The following is an 18,517-nucleotide window of genomic DNA, read 5'->3' as shown; positions in this document are numbered from 1 at the left end:
CTTGGCAATGTGGGTTCTTTTTTGGTTCCATATGAACTTTAAAGTAGTTTTTTTCCAATTCTGTGAAGAAAGTCATTGGTAGCTTGATGGGGATGTCATTGAACCTATAAATTACCTTGGGCAGTATGGCCATTTTCACGATATTGATTCTTCCTATCCATGAGCATGGAATGTTCTTCCATTTGTTTGTGTGCTCTTTTATTTCGTTGGGCAGTGGTTTGTAGCTCTCCTTGAAGAGGTCCTTCACATCCCTTGTAAGCTGGATTCCTAGGTATTTTATTCTCTTTGTAGCAATTGTGAATGAGAGTTAGCAATTGTGAATGAGAGTTCACTCTCTGTCTCTTATTGGTGTATAGGAATGCTTGTGATTTTTGCACATTGATTTTGTATCCTGAGACTTTGCTGAAGTTGCTTATCAGCTTAAGAAGATTTTGGGCTGAGATGGTGGGGTTTTCTAAATATACAATCATGTCATCTGCAAACAGGGACAATTTGACTTCCTCTTTTCCTAACTGAATATCCTTTCTTTCTCTTGCCTGATTTCTCTTGCTCCTATGTTGAATAGGAGTGATGAGAGAAGGCACCCCTGTCTTGTGCTTGTGGGAAGTCAGGGACACCAAATGGAGGGACTGGCTGGAACCATGGCAGAGGAACATAAATTGTGAAGATTTCATGGACATTCATCAGTTCCCAAATAATACTTTTATAATTTCTTATGCCTGTCTTTATGTTAATCTCTTAATCCTGTTATCTTTGTATGCTGAGGATATACATCACCTCAGGACAACTGTGATAATTCTGTTAACTGTACACGTTGATTGTAAAACATGTGTGTTTGAACCATATGAAATCAGTGCACCTTGAAAATGAACAGAATAACAGCGATTTTTAGGGAACAAGGGATGACAACCATAAAGTCTGACTGCCTGTGGGGTAGGGCAAAAAGAGCCATATTTTCCTTCTTGCAGAGAGCCTACAAACGGACATGCAAGTAGGGAAGATATCACTAAATTCTTTTCCTAGCAAGGAATATTAATATTAATACCCTGGGAAAGGAATGCATTCCTGGGGGGAGGTCTATAAATGGCCGCTCTAGGAATGTTTGTCTTGTGCAGTTGAGATAAGGACTGAGATACACCCTGGTCTCCTGCAGTGCCCTCAGGCTTACTAGCATGGGGAAAAACTCTGCCCTGGTAAATTTGTGGTCAGACCAGTTCTCTGCTCTCGAACCCTGTTTTCTGTTGTTTAAGATGTTTATCAAGACAATATGTGCACCGCTGAACATAGACCCTAATCAGTAGTTCTGCTTTTGCCCTTTGCCTTGTGATCTTTGTTGGACCCTTCTCAGTAGTTCTTCTTTTGCCCTTTGTCCTGTTCCCTCAGAAGCATGTGATCTTTGTACCTACTCCCTGTTCTTACACTCCCTTCCCTTTTGAAACCCTTAATAAAAATTTGCTGGTTTTGAGGTTCAGGTGGGTGTCACAGTCCTACCTATACGTGATGTCACCCCGGTGGCCCAGCTGTAAAATTCCTCTCTTTATACTGTATTTCTCAGCCAGCTGACACATATGGAAAATAGAAAGAACCTACATTGAAATATTGGGGGTGGGTTCCGCCAATATTGTGCCAGTTTTTAAAGGGAATGTTTCCAGTTTTTGCCCATTCAGTATGATATTTGCTGTGGGTTTGTCACAAAAAGTTATTATTTTGAGATACGTTCCATCAAAACCTAGTTTATTGAGAGTTTTTAGCATGAAGGGGTGTTGAATTTTGTCAAAGGCTTTTCTGCATCTATTGAGATAATCATGTGGTTTTCATCATTGGTTCTGTTTATGTGATGGATTACGTTTATTGATTTGCATATATTGAACCAGTCTTGCATCCCAGAGATGAAGCCAACTTGATCTTGGTGGATATGTTTTTTGATGTGCTGCTAGATTTGGTTTGCCAGTATTTTATTGAGGATTTTTCACCATTGATGCTCATCAGGGATATTGGTCTAAAATTCTCTTCTTTTGTTGTGTCTCTGCCAGGCTTTGGTATCAGGATGATGCTGGCCTCTGTCTTCTGCGTCAATCATGCTGGGAGCTGCAGACGGGAGCTGTTCCTATTCAGCCATTTTGGAATGGACTCCCAGTGAGGGAATAATTTCTAGCAGCCAAAAGATTACATCCTGCTGTGAAGGTTCAGATAATTGTTAGCATTTTGTAACAAAAAATATTTAAATTAAGATATATATATTTTTTCCTTAGATACTATTGCTCATCTAATATAGAATAAACATTATTTTTATATACAGTTGAAATTTTAAAAATTATGTCATTCATTTTATTGTGGTATTTGCTTTATATTGGTGGTCTGGAACCCGACTTTTAATAGCTATAAAATATGCCTGTGTTTTATGTCTTGTTTATCTCTTGTCAGAGTTTTTGACTAAATTTTATTTTGTTTGATCCTGGTATAGCTATCACATCTTTTCTTTGGTTACTATTTTCTTAAAATACTTATTTCTGTCCTTCATGTTCACACTATTTATGTCCTCATCTAAAGTGAGTTTCTGGTTCAGAACATACAGCTGCATCCTGGATTTTTTAAAACCCATTCTGCAAATCTTCCTTTTGATGTGGAAATTTAAGTCATTTACATTTAATGTACACTTACAATACACATAACAGAGCACATTAAGATATCATTTTACACAAGTCAGAATGACTATTCTTAAAATGTCAGAAAACAACAGATATTGGTGTTGATTCATCAGGGATGTTAATCATATATCGTGCAAACTGGAGTACAGTAGCACGACCTTGGCTCCCTGTAGCCTCTGCCTACTTAGCCTCTTGAGTAGCTGGGATTACAGACATTTGCATGGCTAGTTTTTGTATTTTTGGTAGAGACGAGGTTTTGTCATATTTGCCAGACTGGTCTCGAACACTGGATCTCAAGTGATCCACCCACCTCAGCCTCCCAAAGTGCTGGGATTACACAGGTGTGAGCCAACGTGTCTGGCCCAATCTGTTCAAATCTGCCCTCCAAAGAGAGACACAAGTAAAAATTAAGGCATGTGAGGATTATTCACCAATTTATTGTAATTAGTTTCCAGTTTTATAATATTTAACAGGATCACAAATTATATAAAATAGTTACCAGTTTTTTGGGAAGTTACTTTTGATAGTTTCTTCTAAAACTGGATGAAAGATACAAATACTATAAGGCACTGTTTGCATATTGGAAATGATGTCCAAAGACCAAACATTGTTAATAATTAATACTCTAATAAACATCATGTCAGAATTTCTGTGTTTTCTTTTTCCTTTGTACCTTTGTCAGGATTACAACGTCATCAGGACTGCATTTTCATCAGGAATGAATATTCCTTCTACAATGCAAAGAAAAAAATATATATTAGCTGATGGAAAGGTAAAAGGAGAAAGTTTCTTTTGGTTTTAATGTTTAATTTTTTTATTGTCACCTGTTAAAAAATGCTTACTAGTCACTCCTTTAAATAGTGTCATATGGCAGAAAGATGTAAAATGGTTGATCATTTATATGACATAAAATAAAGATGAAACATCGTCATGGCATGAACAAAAACGAGACTTGTTGCTAGAAGTGTTTTATAGTCTAACATATAATAATCATTCTATAAATCTGTTGGAGGAATTTATAAGATAGATAAGACAGATGATAGATTATAGATAGATAATAAATTTCCAGATAGATAGATTCCAGATAGAAAATTTTACTTTAGCAAAAAATAATTTTATTCTGACGATATAAAAATGTACTTAAGAATTATCTTTGATAAAAGCCAAGTGGACTGGATTCAATTTTCTTCACAGCCTGTGTAATATACCATCACTTGCTTCTTCCTACATGCCATTGGTCAGCCCCAGACAGTGGGCAGTGTCACATTGCCTGCCCGTTGTTTATATAACCTGTGAATATAAATGCTGGATGTTGAAGAAGGAAACAGTGTGTGCTCAGCAAAAGGAGTGACATTCAATGGATCCCAAATATCAGCGTGTGGAGCTAAATGATGGTCATTTCATGTCTGTATTATGATTTGGCACCTATGTGCCTCCAGAGGTAACATAATCATATTTTCAGTGTTGAGCATTTAAAAGAGCAAAGCTGGAATAAGTAGATGACGACCTGGGTTTTAGCCTTGTGTTCCTGTGTTACTCTGCATGATTCACTTGGTCTGTTTTAATAGGCCAGAGCTATTCCAAGTTCAATGAGAAAAGGCAGTCAATCTGTTCTGCATTGAGGTCTGGTCATATGGTCATGTACTGCTTACTTTTCTTTTGTGCACTGTTTTTTTTTCTTCTGTTTATGGGTATTCCCAGTTTTGCAGAATATTTAAAACTCAACAGTGAAGAACACTGCCTGGCATTTCCTCTTGTAGGAGATTGACTGCAGTGGAATGGTTTCTCTCTATCATTGAAGAAATTGTTTATTCTTCCAAGTGTACATGATCAAACAAAATCTTTGTGATAACAGTGTCTGGAGATGGGGTGTATGAAAACCCTTGGGGAGAGTATTGCTGAGCTGCTGTGTGGCCTTGAGCATGACAGAGTAATAATACTGGTCTTGGACTTAATACAATTTCCCATGTACAACTTTCACCTCTAGGAAAATTATCTGAAGGGAAAAATAACTTTAAGAAAAAACTAGAACCTCACAAGAGAAATTTTAAATTTGTGGTCCATGTTAATATGCATCAGATTTGTATCAAAATGGTATGGGTGGTCCCCTGACATGAAAGTAGGCAAAATGGAGACTTTATTTTCTAGACTGAACTATTTCTATACTGGAAGAAAGCATGTATTCCAAGGCTACTAAGTGTGTGAATAAGGACTAGTCACATAAAAATTTGTCTCACTTTTCTCAACTTTACATTGTAAGAATTTACAGAGAAACATCTTGAAGACATCAACACTAGCGGTTTACTTTGTAATGAAAATTGGCATGAAGGGGAAGTAAGAAAAAGCACAACATGAAAACTTTAGCTTTGGTAAACTTGAGTGCCTGCATAGCAAAGAGAAGATCAGGGCTGGTATCAGGGGAAGGCAGTGAGACCTGGCATCTAGTTCCTTTTAATATCATTGGAAATAGAAAAACTCCTGAAATACTCATATTAAAATAGAAAATTGTTCCATTTATGGCTTTGTTGTTTAAAAAATGTACCTTTCAAATATTTATCCAAATTTGATAAGTCAATCATTTTAAATTTCACTGAACTTATGTCTCCTAAAAAAAAGTTATCCTTATTTTTTAAGACTAAAGCATACTTTACTAATCTTTTACAGGTTGCAGTTAACTTTTTATGTATAAATCTACATCCTTGGAGTGTATGTTTTTACTCCTCATATATAGTTCTGGCATGGACACAGAATGGCTAATGGCTGTGTAGAAAGGAGTCAACACAATAGACTGCCACCCGTAGATGCACCTGTTTTCAAAGTTGGAGCCTGGCTGGTATCTCAGAATTTCTCACCAATCTACTCTAGATTTTATAGTTTGTGCACATAAAGGTGTTCTTAGTTGTCTTGAATGATTTTTTGTATTTCTATGATACATTTGTAATGTGTCCAGTTTCACATCTAATTGAGCTTATTTGGATCTTCTCTCTTCTTTTCTTGGTTAATCTCACTAATGGTCCAGCAAATTTGTTCCTCTTTTCAAAGAACCAGCTTTATCTTTCATTGATCTTTTGTTGGGGGTGTTTTGTTTCAATTTCATTTAGTTCTGCTCTAATATTATTTCTTCTAATATCTTTGGGTTTAGTTAGTTCCTGTTTCTCTAGTACATCTTTAGTCAATTTGTGCTCTTTCAGACTTTTTGATGTAGGCATTTAATGATATGAACTTGCCTTTTAGCTCTGCTTTTGCTGTATTCCAGAGGTTTTCATAACTTGTGTCACTACTATCATTTATTTCAAAAAATTACTGAATTGCCATTTTGATTTTATTGTTAACCCAAAATCATTCAAGAGCAGATTGTTTAATTTCCATGTATTTGTATAGTTTTGAGGGTTCCTTTCAGAGTCAATTTCTAGTTTTATTACACTGTATTCTAAGAGATACTTGATATAATTTGGATTTTCTCAAGTTTGACACTTGTTTTGTGGCCTATCATATGGTCTATCTTGCAGAATGTTCCATGTGCTGATGAGAAGAATGTATATTCTGCAGTTGGTGGGTAGAATGTTCTGTAAACATCTGTTTAGTAAACATTTTTCTAGAGTATGTGAAATCCATTGTTTCCTATTTACTTTCTGCCTTGATTATCTGACTAGCACTGCACATTGGAGTATTGAGTCCCTCACTATTACTGTGTTGCTATCCATTTCTTAAGTCTGCTAGTAATAGTTTTACAAATCTGGGAGCTCCAGTGTTAGGTGCATATAAATTTAAGATTGTAATATGTTCTTGCTAGATTGGTTCTTTTATCATTATATAATGATATTCTTTGTCTTTTTTTTCTTACTGCTGTTGCTTTAAAGTCTGTTTTGTCTGATGTAAGAGTAGCAACTCCTGCATACTTTTGGTTTCCATTTGCATGGAATCTCTTTTTCCACCTTTGTAACTTGAGTTTATCCAAATCTTTATGTGTTAGGTGAATCTCTTCAATACAGCAGGTATTTGGTTTGTAATTTATTATCCATTTCGCCATTCTGTATCTTCTAAGTGGAGCATTTAGGCCATTTATGTTCAATGTTATTACTGAGATGTGAGGTACTGTTCTTTTCATCATTTCAGTTGTTACCTAAATACTTTTGGTTGCTGTTGTGTATTGTTTTAGAGGATTCATAAGTTTTATGCTTTCAGGAGGTTCCATTGTGGTGAATAACAATCTTTTGTTTGAAGATTTAGAACTCCTTATAGCATGCTTTGTAGAATTGGTTTGATAACGTCAAATTCCTTCATCATTTGTTTTTCTAAAAATGACTTTTTTTCTCCTTCATTCATGAAACATAGTTTTGCTGGACACAAAATTTCTGGCTGACATTTATTTTGTTTAAGAAGGCTAAAGATAGGACCTCAATCCCTTCTAGTTTTTAAGTTTTCTGCTTAGAAGTTCTGTTAGTTTGATAGATTTTTCTTTTTGTTACCTGATGCTTTTTTCTCACATCTCTTAGAATTATTTCCTTCATGTTGACTTTAGATAGACTCATGACTCTGTGACTTGGTGATAATATTTTTGCAATGAATTTCCAAGGAGTTCTTTGAGCTTCTTCTATTTGGATATCTAAATCTCTAGCCAGGCCAGGGAAGTTTTTCTCAATTATTCTCTCAGGTAAGTTTTCCAAACTTTTAGACTTCTTTTCTCCCTCAGGAACACCAGTTATTCTTAGGTTTGGCTGTTTTACATAATCTCATATTTCTTAGATAATTTGTTTTTTGTTTTTTGGGGTTTTTTTTTTTGACAAGAGTCTTGCTTTGTTGCCCAGGCTGCTGGAGTGCAGGTGCGTGATCTTGGCTCACTGCTGCAACCTCTGCCTCCCAGGTTAAAGCGATTCTCCTGCCTCAGGCTCCTGAGTAGCTGGAATTGTAGGCACATGCCACTATGCTGGGCTAATTTTTGTATTTTTAGTAGAGACTGGGTTTCACCATGTTGGCCAGGCTGATCTTGAACTCCTGACCTCAAGTGATTCATCCAACTCAGCCTCTCAAAGTGCTGGGATTACAGGTGTGAGCCACCCATCCAGCCTGATTCTTCTTTATCATTGTCTGATTGGATTAATTCAAAAGCTTTGTCTTTGAGCTCTGAAATTCTTTCCTTTACTTGTTCTAGTCTATTGTTGAAACTTTCCACTGCATTTTGTATTTCCCTAAATGTGTCTTTCATTCACAGAAGTTCTGATTGGTTTTTCTTTTTGATATTTATCTCTCTGGAAAATTTTTTATTTATATCCTGAATTTTTTTTTAATTTTTTAGGTTGTTTTTCACCTTTCTGTGATATCTCCTTGAGTAGCTTAATAATGAACCCTCTGAATTCATTATCTGGTATTTCAAATATTTTATCTTAGTTTGGATTTATTGCTGGGGAACTAGTGTGATCTTTTTGGGGTGACTTGGGTGACCCCAGGGTTTGGGATTGACAAAATCTTGTTTTGTCATATTACCATAATTACTTTTCTGATGTCCTCTCATTTTGCTAGATTATTTCTTCTAATTATTCTTGAATTCATTTTTGATTTCCCTGTTTTTCTTTAATTTCTTTTTTCCCTTTTAAGGATCTGCCTTTAATATTTATAGTTTATAATAGCCTAATTGGGTTCTTAGTGCTATTAGGTGTGAAGACTTATATGAGTTCCTTGGTTATAGAGAGTCTTTGTATAATGGCTTCCTCAGATGTTGGTTGTAGTAGCTATATACTCAGTGTGTGGGCAAGTTCACTGTCTCCTATGGGATTGGAACGGCAGCAGTCTCTTGAAGCTTATCTTATACTGCTGTTATATGTACTTTTATATTTATTCAATTTTTTCCCACTATTTTATTTATTGAGTATCCCCTACCCAGGGATACCACCACAGGCCAGTAGAGGTGGTATCTCTGGGTAGGAACCATTTGTAACTAAAGCAGGTGGATAAATGAAGTACCCAATGTGGTTGGGAGAGTTTTCAATTGGATTCACCTCTTTTATCAATGCTAAGGATGGAAGTTACCTCAGCTCCCATGCCAGGTTGACAGGAAAGCTATGCACTTCCCAGTCTCACTCTTGTCCCAGTGTTCTGAATCTTGAGATCAGACAGGTACCTCTTTTCATCTGTCGAAATGTTGATGTTCCAAGTAGGGAGAAATTGTGACTGCCTCTCATGCAAGCCTGAACCTGGGGAGTGCCCTTCCTGTGGGGACGCAGTCATTCTGAAGTGTTCCAGGAAAGCTGTGTATGGGTGTACCCATACAGAGCTTCTTTAGGAGAAGCCCTAGCTATGTCTGCATTGATGGAAAAGGGGGGAAAGAAGACCCCTTCTCCAAGACCCTTCATGAGCACCAAGGCCACTTGACTGTTGGTGGTAGAGGTTCAGACTTTCCCTACTGAATCTAGCACTGAGATTGTGTCTCTGCTGAAAGAAACTTGCTGCCAGTGTAAAGATCTGGAACTCAAGTCCTGCTAACTGGATATTTTTGTCCTGATGTGATGCTCTTTTCATTACATTATGAGTAAAAGATCCTGAGAGCCAGACTACAGTGACAGATTGCTATTGCTCTTCTGGGTCTAACGACCCAGTGGGGTTGCCCCTCTCTGGGCTAGTGTTGGGGAATATTGGAAAGGGATCCTGTGATGTGACCTGTCTTCATGTCTCCCAGCAGTGGGTACCAGCACCAGTTCTCATGATGGCGTCAGGGAAGTGACATAGACTGTGAGATTCCTTGGTTGCAGATAGCCATTTTGTGTTGGCTTTCTCAAATGCTGGTTATAATGGTAGTGAACTTGTCTCAGGAACAGACTCAAGACTTCTGGTTAGTCAGATAGATGCAGGCAATGGGGTCAGCTGAGATGATAAGTTTTCTTCTTCCTGGGTGCAATGTTATTCTACCTAGGAATGCTGTAATGAACTGCGTTGGCCTCCAGCTCTTGCACAAGAGCACCAGCTGTGAGATTTGAGCTTGCCTTATGTTTCCCTAGGGAGGTATTCTCGTTTCTCAGGTGATGGGCAGGGTCATAGAGTTCCCAAAAGTTTACATCCTTTGTGTTAAGCTACCAGGGTGGGTGGAGGGGCACAACCAGGTTGGGTCAGGGTTAGGCAGGTCTGCATTCTGACTCTCCTGGAGTGGTGCTAGCTGCAGCTGCTCTGAGGGCAAGGAGATGGTTCTCAGGCCAATAGGGTCATGTTGCAGAAGGGAGTATAACTGCCTTTGTTGCGCAGAAGTATTCACACAGGGAGTGGGGAGTAGCAGGTGGCAGTAAGCCTCACTGAGATCCCACACAATTGGCAAGGCAGATCTCAGTTCTACAGTGCTTTGTTGCCCAGGCTGCTGAGTGCAGGTGCTAGGAGCACTGGACTAAGTTCTAAGTAGCCTGTGCTCAGAATTCAGAACTGCCCTGGGACAAAAGTTTTCCTGTAGAGATAGCAACTGTGGCTTTCAAGCTATGCCCCTCCTCATCCAACTGCAAGGCCGGGCACAAGACTTCTGCATTTGTGTCTGCAGCACACTTCTTGCTTGCCCTCCGAGTTCTAACCAAAGGAGTTCATCCCCACTCAAAATAATAACATGAAATTCAGTTGGGAGCTTCTTTCAATCTGTGACCCCTGCCTGAACTAGTTGGCTGACTTCACCGAGGGTCCCCTGTAAGATAAAATAAGAAATGGCCTCCTTCTGTCCATGCTGGAGATTGGGAATGCCTTTGTGCATTTCCCACTGCTGCTGCTTCTACTTTATTTCTCACCTCTCCCTAAATCAGTTAGGCCCCATGGCCTACATTTTCAGATTCCCTGGTAGGAAAGGATATTCTGGAGGCAGTTTCTCCCCTTCTTACACTCTGGGCACTTACAGTTTTTCATCTGTCTTATAGTGTATGCTGCTGCCTACCACTTCTTTCAAAGGGTCTGTGAATTCTTTCAGTTTTTCTATTAAGTTTCTGTATTGCTTCTTGGAAAATAGTTCACAGTGTGAATATCTACACTATTCTGTTCTTCCAAGTGGGAGGGACATGCTAACACTGCCTCTGATCCACAATCTTGGGGAAAAAAATCTCAGATCAGGCTATAAAATCATAGAGAACTAGAATCATATTATAGTTTTTCTTAGGTCCTGGATGACTTTCATTAATATCTTATTATTCTGAATCTCAATTGTCCCTTTCATCAGAGTGTGTGTGAGTAGGGAGAGTACAAAATAAGGGAGCCCTATATAACTAAAGTATCTTGAATGGAGTTCCACAAATGTCATGTTAAGAACATTATTTTCTTTAGTTTCTAAGCGACAGGAATAACTGTTATTGTCCATTGGGTTCAATGGATGAGAAAATTAGACAATTGAAGTATTTTATAAATTCTATCAAACATTCAGATAATGAGCATAATTATTGATATCAATGTTTACCTATTGAAAATTTTAATTCCATTGTTTAGCAATTGTACTAACTATATGTGCAATAGATAGAATTTACATGGATAGATCATATCAAAAGAAAATACAACAAGAATGTGAATATTTTTTTGCTAGCAGTCATCAGTTTTGAACCAGTGGAAAAAATGTCTAAATATTAGGTGGGGCAAACTAATAAAACTGGGTCATGTTTTTATTCAACACAATTCTTTAATTTTACGCTGCAGCTTTGGTGCACTTTCCATCAACCAGAGTTGGTACAACCAGCCTTGGAAAGCTCACTGAAAAAAACATCAACTGGACTATGCTGACCTTTATCTTATTCATTTCCCAATGGCTCTTAAGGTTGGCATTTTTTGAGATCAAACTTCTTTCTCTTCTGTTGCCAGCATGACAATCCTTTACATTGATGGTAGAAGTAAGCTTCTTCTTAGGAGGATGTAGGTATTGTTACATGGAAGAAGAGTCCTAAGTATAATGCCTAACCCCTGTTTTATTGAATAAATAGCGAAACCTTCCTTCTCTAATGTATGATGACAACAGAAGACAGTACATCAACCTCAAAGCCTCTGCCTCAAAAACTTGAGAAAATAACAATAGCCACCTTCAAGGCTCTGTCTTAATTGGGGTTCCTGAGTCCATCTCTTAGGATGTTCACAGATACAGAGATCCATGCAGCTGTGGTATCCCAAAAAACTGCTGCAATATGGTACACAGTGAGTTTCCATTATCTCTCCCCATTTTAAGCTGAAGTAGATTTGGTGGAACTCACTCTGGGTGAGTCTTAAAAAGGAAACCATAATGGGACCTGAGAATCGTTGCCTTCTTCACTAAAGCTTGTTTCACAATGGAGTTTGTAGCTTTGCTTAGTCATGAATTTCGGTTGTGCATAACTTTTAAATTTATAGGGAAAAACTCAGGCTAGTTTATTTAAAGAAGAGTTTATTGCATGATGCAAATGGGTAGTCACTGTCATGAATAAAGATTTGACCTAGACTCTAAAAATGTGACCTTTTCTCCATAATTATCTCTGAACTCCAAGAGGTTTTCTGGATTTTTGTCCCAGCCTTTTTCATTGTTGGCAATGATACCTTTGAGGCAGCTCAAGGCTCATGGTGATTAACATAAGAGAGCCTCCATGGGTCTTACAACTTTCAAATACATGTATTTGACCATGTTTGGTTTATGATCCTGCTCATGTACTATCAAATCTTCAGGGGGATAAGGAACTCTTATTGTATCACCTGGATCAAGAATACAATCCCTTATTGCTGGATATCAAGGACTTTTTGAGTCAAAGAGTGGCATTTCCCCAGAGAAAATTATAGGAGCAGATAAAAGGAGCAGATAAAAGTAACAAAAGTCAACTGTGAAACCCCATTAAAACCTGTAAAATGTTTATTTTATATATATATAATATATACACATATATATTATATATACATACATACACATACATATATATATATATATATATATATAAAATGGAAGTAGGAGATTAAAGGAAACCTGTCTCCTAAAGACATGCCTTAAAACTCCGTACGTGAGACACTTTGCCCACACCACTTTCTAGAACATTGCAGCACCTGGTGGATTATCCTAAAATGTACATGGGAACAAGCCTATGGGTGGAGAAATTAAATTGTGACATTAAAATGACTGCTTCTACTTCAGCCAGGTGAGACGCCACTACCAAAAGATGAAAATGGAAAAGTAATGTTCGACACAGTGGATCTCTGCGCCATATGGGAGGTAAGTGCTAGGAGGACAGAGTACAGAAAAGGAAGACAAGAGGTAAACCTGTTTCCCAGCTTTCATGCGCAACCAGTGGAATCTGCACCACTGGAACTAGAAATTCAGGAGCTTGACAAAGGAAGTTTTGCTGAGTGGCAGGGAAGAACACACGACTGAAATAGAATAGTGGGAAATGAAGGAGATAAATTGGGGACAAGGAAGACAGGTATTCCTCCCCCTCCATGTGCATTTTTCTCTCCAGCTTCCTAAAGAGGATACCCAAATTCTTCTAGCTGTCACTATCCTTTTCTGTTATCTGTTGTAATTCTCTTGAGAATCACTGCTATTTTCATTGTCATATCTTAACAGTTGTTGCTTAACAGTTCTGTCTTGCATTTATCATAATCTGCAGCCAACCTCACAAATAATTCCTCACAACCCCTCCCCAGGCCATGGAGAAGTGTAAGGATGCAGGATTGGCCAAGTCCATCGGGGTGTCAAGCTTCAACCGCAGACAGCTGGAGATGATCCTCAACAACCCAGGACTCAAGTACAAGCCCATCTACAACCAGGTGAGGGCCCTCAGCCTCCTCTCCTTTCTCTTCTCAATGCCCATCTTCCTGTCCTACTGCCTGGCTTCCATTTGTTTTGTTCCACTTACATTTGTGAAATAGAAGATTCTAGAAAGCAAAGCCTCTGTCTAGAAGAACATGGAAGACCCTTAATCGTACCTCTCCTTGGAGAAGTCTTAGTGAAAAAGGTACAGAGACCTTCATGCTGAATTCTGTATACTATTTTTGGAGGAGGTAAATTTCATCAAGGAGGACTGAAATGGTTAATCAGAGCTCGGGGAGAAGGTGGGAGAAGGTGGACTTATCTCTAAGGTTTGAAAAGACCACCAGAGAATGGATTGGTAAAGATGATTTGGAGTATAATGTGTATAATTATAAAGGCCATAAAAACATGGGATGAGCAATAAATCAGGAGAGTGAGAATAAGAGAAGATAGGTACTACGGATTTAAATAAGGTTTAGATGTCTGAATGCTTTTTATTGGCATCTCTGTTTTCATAATTCTTGAGCAGGTACTAAGAACTAACTGGAAACAGTGAAAGTCATCCAGGTTAGGGAGAGGAAGTTACCTGTTTATGAGAGCTGCTTGAGAGAGAAGCTGAAAGGATGTGGCGTGCTACCCCCACCCTTGCCTCGTGTAGAAAAGCCTGCTAATGTTGTCGCATTTAGGCCCAGACCCAAAACGAGAGTCTTATAGCTGGACCACCTGGGAAGAAAAGTTCTAAAGCACAAAAAAGAAAGCATTTCATTTTGGAACACTTTTTTGCAGCTGGAAATAGGGGAATGTACTAACTGACTAAACTACTATCCTGCCATCATTTCAGTCCTTCCACATTGTTATTTCGTGTTTGGACTGTGCTGGAAGAACTGTTTTATACAGGCTGCTATTCAATAAATTTATAAATACCATACCCACCAAAGGATTTAACACAAAAATTAAGGTAACCTTGGAAAATTCTAAAAGAGTCACTTTCCACTCCTGAGATGTAGGTGGTCAGGGGAAATGAGGAACACTGTAGAAGCCATATGCAAGATGCACAGATGGCATTGTGTTTGCTGTGGACTCTGTTGATGTTGAAAGAGTGGAAGAAGTCAAAACTGAACTTTATAAAATAGGGTATAAGAAAATAAAGATGTCCCTGTACTTATGGGTGCTAAGAAACTAGACTTGAAGAACTTGTCTCTCTCAGAAATTGAGAAATTGTTAGCAATGGTTGAACTGAGCTCATCCACTCCTTGGCATTTGCCGCCTACCTGTGCAATCACAGGACATGAAATAAAGGATTTGAGAAACTCCATGATGTGATAATGAGAAGAAAAATATTGCAGTAATATAAAAAGATGAATATGATACCTTTTCTATATATGTGGAATAGATTTCTCTGGTCTGATTTTGACAAACGCAAGACTGTCTAAGCCTGGTTTTCCTGTATGCCCTCCTGCGTGCTATCAAAGCTTCATTTCATTGAACAATCAGATGCCCAACTCTGTGACCTTGTGGAAGATGAGTAAATGCAGTGATGCTTCAAGTGGTCTCCTCCCTAGCCCACAAATATTTCAGTACTAGCATTTTGGGAAGTCAAGCAAGTATACTAAATTAACCAGAACGCAATTGCGGAAATTTGATGCGAAGTTGGTGAAATAAAACTTTAAAGACTGAAAAAAAGAGTTAACTATTTATGGAGATCACTAGTTGTGGTGGATGAAATCAACACTGAGGAAAATTTAGCAGAACATTGAGCCGACCTTGTGACTGCCCACATCTAATTTTGATGCACCTCTTTGCTTTCTGTCATCAAATCAACTGTTGAGAAGCATCTATTCTGCATATGGTTCTGTTCTCTAACTTACTCTTTTACTACTTAGAGTCAATGAGTACAGGTCTACAGCTGAAACATGTAGTATTTAAAATTTATGTATTTGGTAGTATAATACAAAATCTTGATTTCCAATTAAAAAGTTAAGGAATGTGGCTTTAATATTAGTTTTACTCAATTTTTTTATTATGACATTTTCAAATTTTAAAGAAATTTGAAGGGATAATAAAGGACAGCTACATGTTACCATCTATATCCAAAATTGTTGACACTTTGCCAACCTGCAAATATATAGGTATATAATATGAGTAGATCTGCATCAATACATGTAGTCTTTGTTGAATCTCTTCAAAATATATTGTAATGATCACAATTCACCTCTACAGACCTTTCAAAGCATGGCATTGGAATGAAGATATTCTCCCAGTAACAGTGCAATTATTATATGTAAGGAAATAACAATAATGCCTTCATATCATTGATTATCCAGTCAGTATTCAGATTTCCCATTGTTTTATTGAAATGTATCTTATGCCTCTATTTTAACCATAAATAGAAGATGAAAAATTTTTAAAGATACCATATAATAAGATTAAGTACCTGAAATTATACCAAATAAAAGATGTGTATGACCTCTACAGAATTAAAAAATAATGAGAAATGTTAAAGAGTAAATATAAAAGATATATCATGAAAACAAAAAAAAAAATCCAGTTGTGACTTTCAGTTTGTTGTACTTTGATCAGTTAATTTGTTCCAAGTTTTTGAAAGGTAAGTTTCTGTAGATTCGAAGTTATACTTGGATGCTTTATATCATAGAAGTTAAACATTTTTGGTGACAAACTGCCTCTACCTTGCTGTATCCCTGAAATTATACCACAGTAGGCAGCATGAAATGACAGATTGTCCCACAATTAGTAATGCTAATTTTGATCACTTGGTTAAACAAGTGGTAACCAGATCTAATTTCCAGAGATATGTGTTCTCCCCTTTGCAATTACTGGTAATCTGCTGGGTGAAAATAATCAAAAGGGAAAGTTATATTCCACAGCAAATTTTCACATAATGATTGAGTATAATTAATGATGTTTTCAATTTTTGTATTGCAGTATTATTGTATTTGTTCTTTCCTGGGGGCTTTAAAGTAATTACTTTCAATTTTAACTACAAGTTTACTATTCTCATTTTACATTTTATTATGAAAAAATTTTTTTCACTAAGTCAAGAAAAGAAACAATTACTCCTCTTGGATATGCTAAAAAGCTTAACTCTTTCCCTTTAATTATTCATGTCCTGGAAAAAAAATACTGTCATGATTACTGTATTAGTCCATTTTCATGCTACTGATAAAGACATACCCGAGACTGGGAAGAAAAAGAGGTTTAATGGACTTAAAGTTCCATATGGCTGGGGAGGTCTCACAATCATGGCAGAAGGCAAGGAGGAACAAGTCACATCTTACACAGGTGGCGGCAGGCAAAGAAAGAACTTGTGCAGGAAATCTCCTCCTTATAAAATCATCAGATCTCATGAGACTTATTTACTATCTCAAGAACATCACGGGAAAGACCTGCCCCCATGATTTAATTATCTCCCACCAGGTCTCTCCCACAACACATGGGAATTATGGGAGCTACAAGATGAGATTTGGGTGGGGACACATAGCCAAACCGTATCATGCCACCCCTAGCCCCTCCCAAATCTCATGTCCTCACAATTCAAAACCAATCATGCATTCCCAATAGTTTTCCAAAGTCTTATCTGAGACAAGGCAAGTCCCTTCCACCTATGAGCCTGTAAACTCAAAAGCAAGTTAGTTACTTCCAAGATACAATGGGGGTACAGACATTGGGTAAACACAGCTGTTCCATGTGGGAGAAATTGGCCAAAATAAAAGGGCTAACGACCCATGCAAGTCTGAAATCCAGCAGGGCAGTCAAATTTTAAAGCTTCAAAATGATCTCCTTTGACTCCATGTTTCACATCCAGGAGTCAATGGAACTCCATTTACATCCATGCTGATGTAAGAGGTGGTTCCTATGTTCTTGGGCAGCTCCACTCCTGTGGCTGTGCAGGGTACAGCCTCCCTTCTGGCTGCTTTCATGGGCTGGCATTGAGTGTCTGCAACTTTTCCAGGTGCACAGTGCAAGCTGTCAGTGGATCTACCATTCTAGGGTCTGTAGGATGGTGACCCTTTTCTCACAGCTCCATCAGGTGGTGCCCCAGCAGGGACTCTGTGTGGGGGCTCTGACTCCAGAGCACTGCCCTAGCAGAAGTTCACCATGAGAGCACGGGCCTAGTGGTAAACTTCTGCCTGGACATCCAGGCGTTTCTATACATCCTCTGAAATCTGAAATCTAGGTGGAGGTTCCCAAACCTCAATTTTTTTTTTTTTTTTTTTTTTTTTGAGAGAAGTGATGTTTGTGAGAGCAGTTTAAGAACCTGAAAAGCTATACCAAAATGTAATTTTTTTTTTTTTTTTTTTTTTGAGACAGAGTTCTGCTGTCGCCCAGGCCCAGGCTGGAGTGCAGTGGCACGATCTCAGCTCACTGCAACCTCCACCTCCCAAGTTCAAGTGATTCTTCTGCCTCAGCCTCCTGAGTAGCTGGGATTACAGGCACATACCACCACACCTGGTGTGTGGTGTGTATTTTTGCATCTTTAGTAGAGATGGTGTTTCACCACCTTGGTCAGGCTGGTCTCAAACTCCTGACCTTGTGATCTGCCTGTCTCAGCCTCCCAGAGTGCTGGGATTAAAGGCGTGAACCACCATGCCTGGCCCCATGCCTCAATTCTTAACTACTGTGCACCCGTAGGCTCAACACCACATAGAAGCTGCCAAAGGCTTAGGACTTGCACCCTGTGCAGCCACAGCCTGAGCTGTACCCTTGGCCCCTTTTAGTCACAGCAGGAGTGATTGGGATGCAGGGCACCAAGTCCCTAGACTGCACACAGAATGGAGACCCTGGGCCCAGCCCATGAAACCATTTTTTCCTCCTAGGCCTCCACCTCTGGGCCTGTGATGAGAAGGGCTGACACAAAGGTGTCTGACATGCCTTGGAGACATTTTCCCCATTGTCTTGGTGATTAACATTTGGCTCCTTGTTACTTATGCAAATTTCTGCAGCTGGCTTGAATTTCTTCTCAGAAAATGGGTTTTCAATTTTTACTACATCACCAGACTGCAAATTTTCTGAACTTTTATGTTGTTTCCCTTTTAAAACGATGCTTTTAACAGCACCCAAGTCATTTCTTGAATGCTTGGCTTAGAAATTTCTTTGACCAGATACCCTAAATCATCTCTCTCAAATCCAAAGTTCCACAAGTCTC

The 18,517-nt window shown here is 38.4% G+C and overlaps 2 protein-coding genes and 1 pseudogene across 2 annotated transcripts in view; all 3 read left to right on the top strand.

The window, feature by feature from the left end:
• LOC105535734 (aldo-keto reductase family 1 member C3 homolog) overlaps positions 1-3,586 on the top strand; it is a 169,987-nt gene extending 166,401 nt beyond the window's left edge. The window contains exons 9-10 of the mRNA XM_011974933.1: positions 2,034-2,184; positions 3,331-3,586. Of these exons, the coding sequence (XP_011830323.1) occupies positions 2,034-2,148 (115 nt within the window). The 3' untranslated portion in view covers positions 2,149-2,184; positions 3,331-3,586. The remainder of the gene's footprint in view (positions 1-2,033; positions 2,185-3,330) is intronic.
• Positions 3,587-4,512: 926 nt separating this feature from the next.
• Positions 4,513-18,517, top strand: part of LOC105535763 (aldo-keto reductase family 1 member C4-like) — a 22,646-nt gene continuing 8,641 nt past the window's right edge. The window contains 5 exon segments of the mRNA XM_011974954.1: positions 4,513-4,578; positions 11,226-11,357; positions 11,359-11,409; positions 12,739-12,816; positions 13,248-13,371. Coding sequence (XP_011830344.1) covers positions 4,513-4,578; positions 11,226-11,357; positions 11,359-11,409; positions 12,739-12,816; positions 13,248-13,371 — 451 coding nt within the window.
• Positions 13,630-14,702, top strand: LOC105535737 (annotated as a pseudogene).

Source organism: Mandrillus leucophaeus, unplaced genomic scaffold (assembly GCF_000951045.1).
Source record: "Mandrillus leucophaeus isolate KB7577 unplaced genomic scaffold, Mleu.le_1.0 Scaffold15, whole genome shotgun sequence".
In the NCBI taxonomy this organism is placed as follows: Eukaryota; Metazoa; Chordata; class Mammalia; order Primates; family Cercopithecidae; genus Mandrillus; species Mandrillus leucophaeus.
This window is presented reverse-complemented; position numbering and strand designations above follow the sequence as displayed.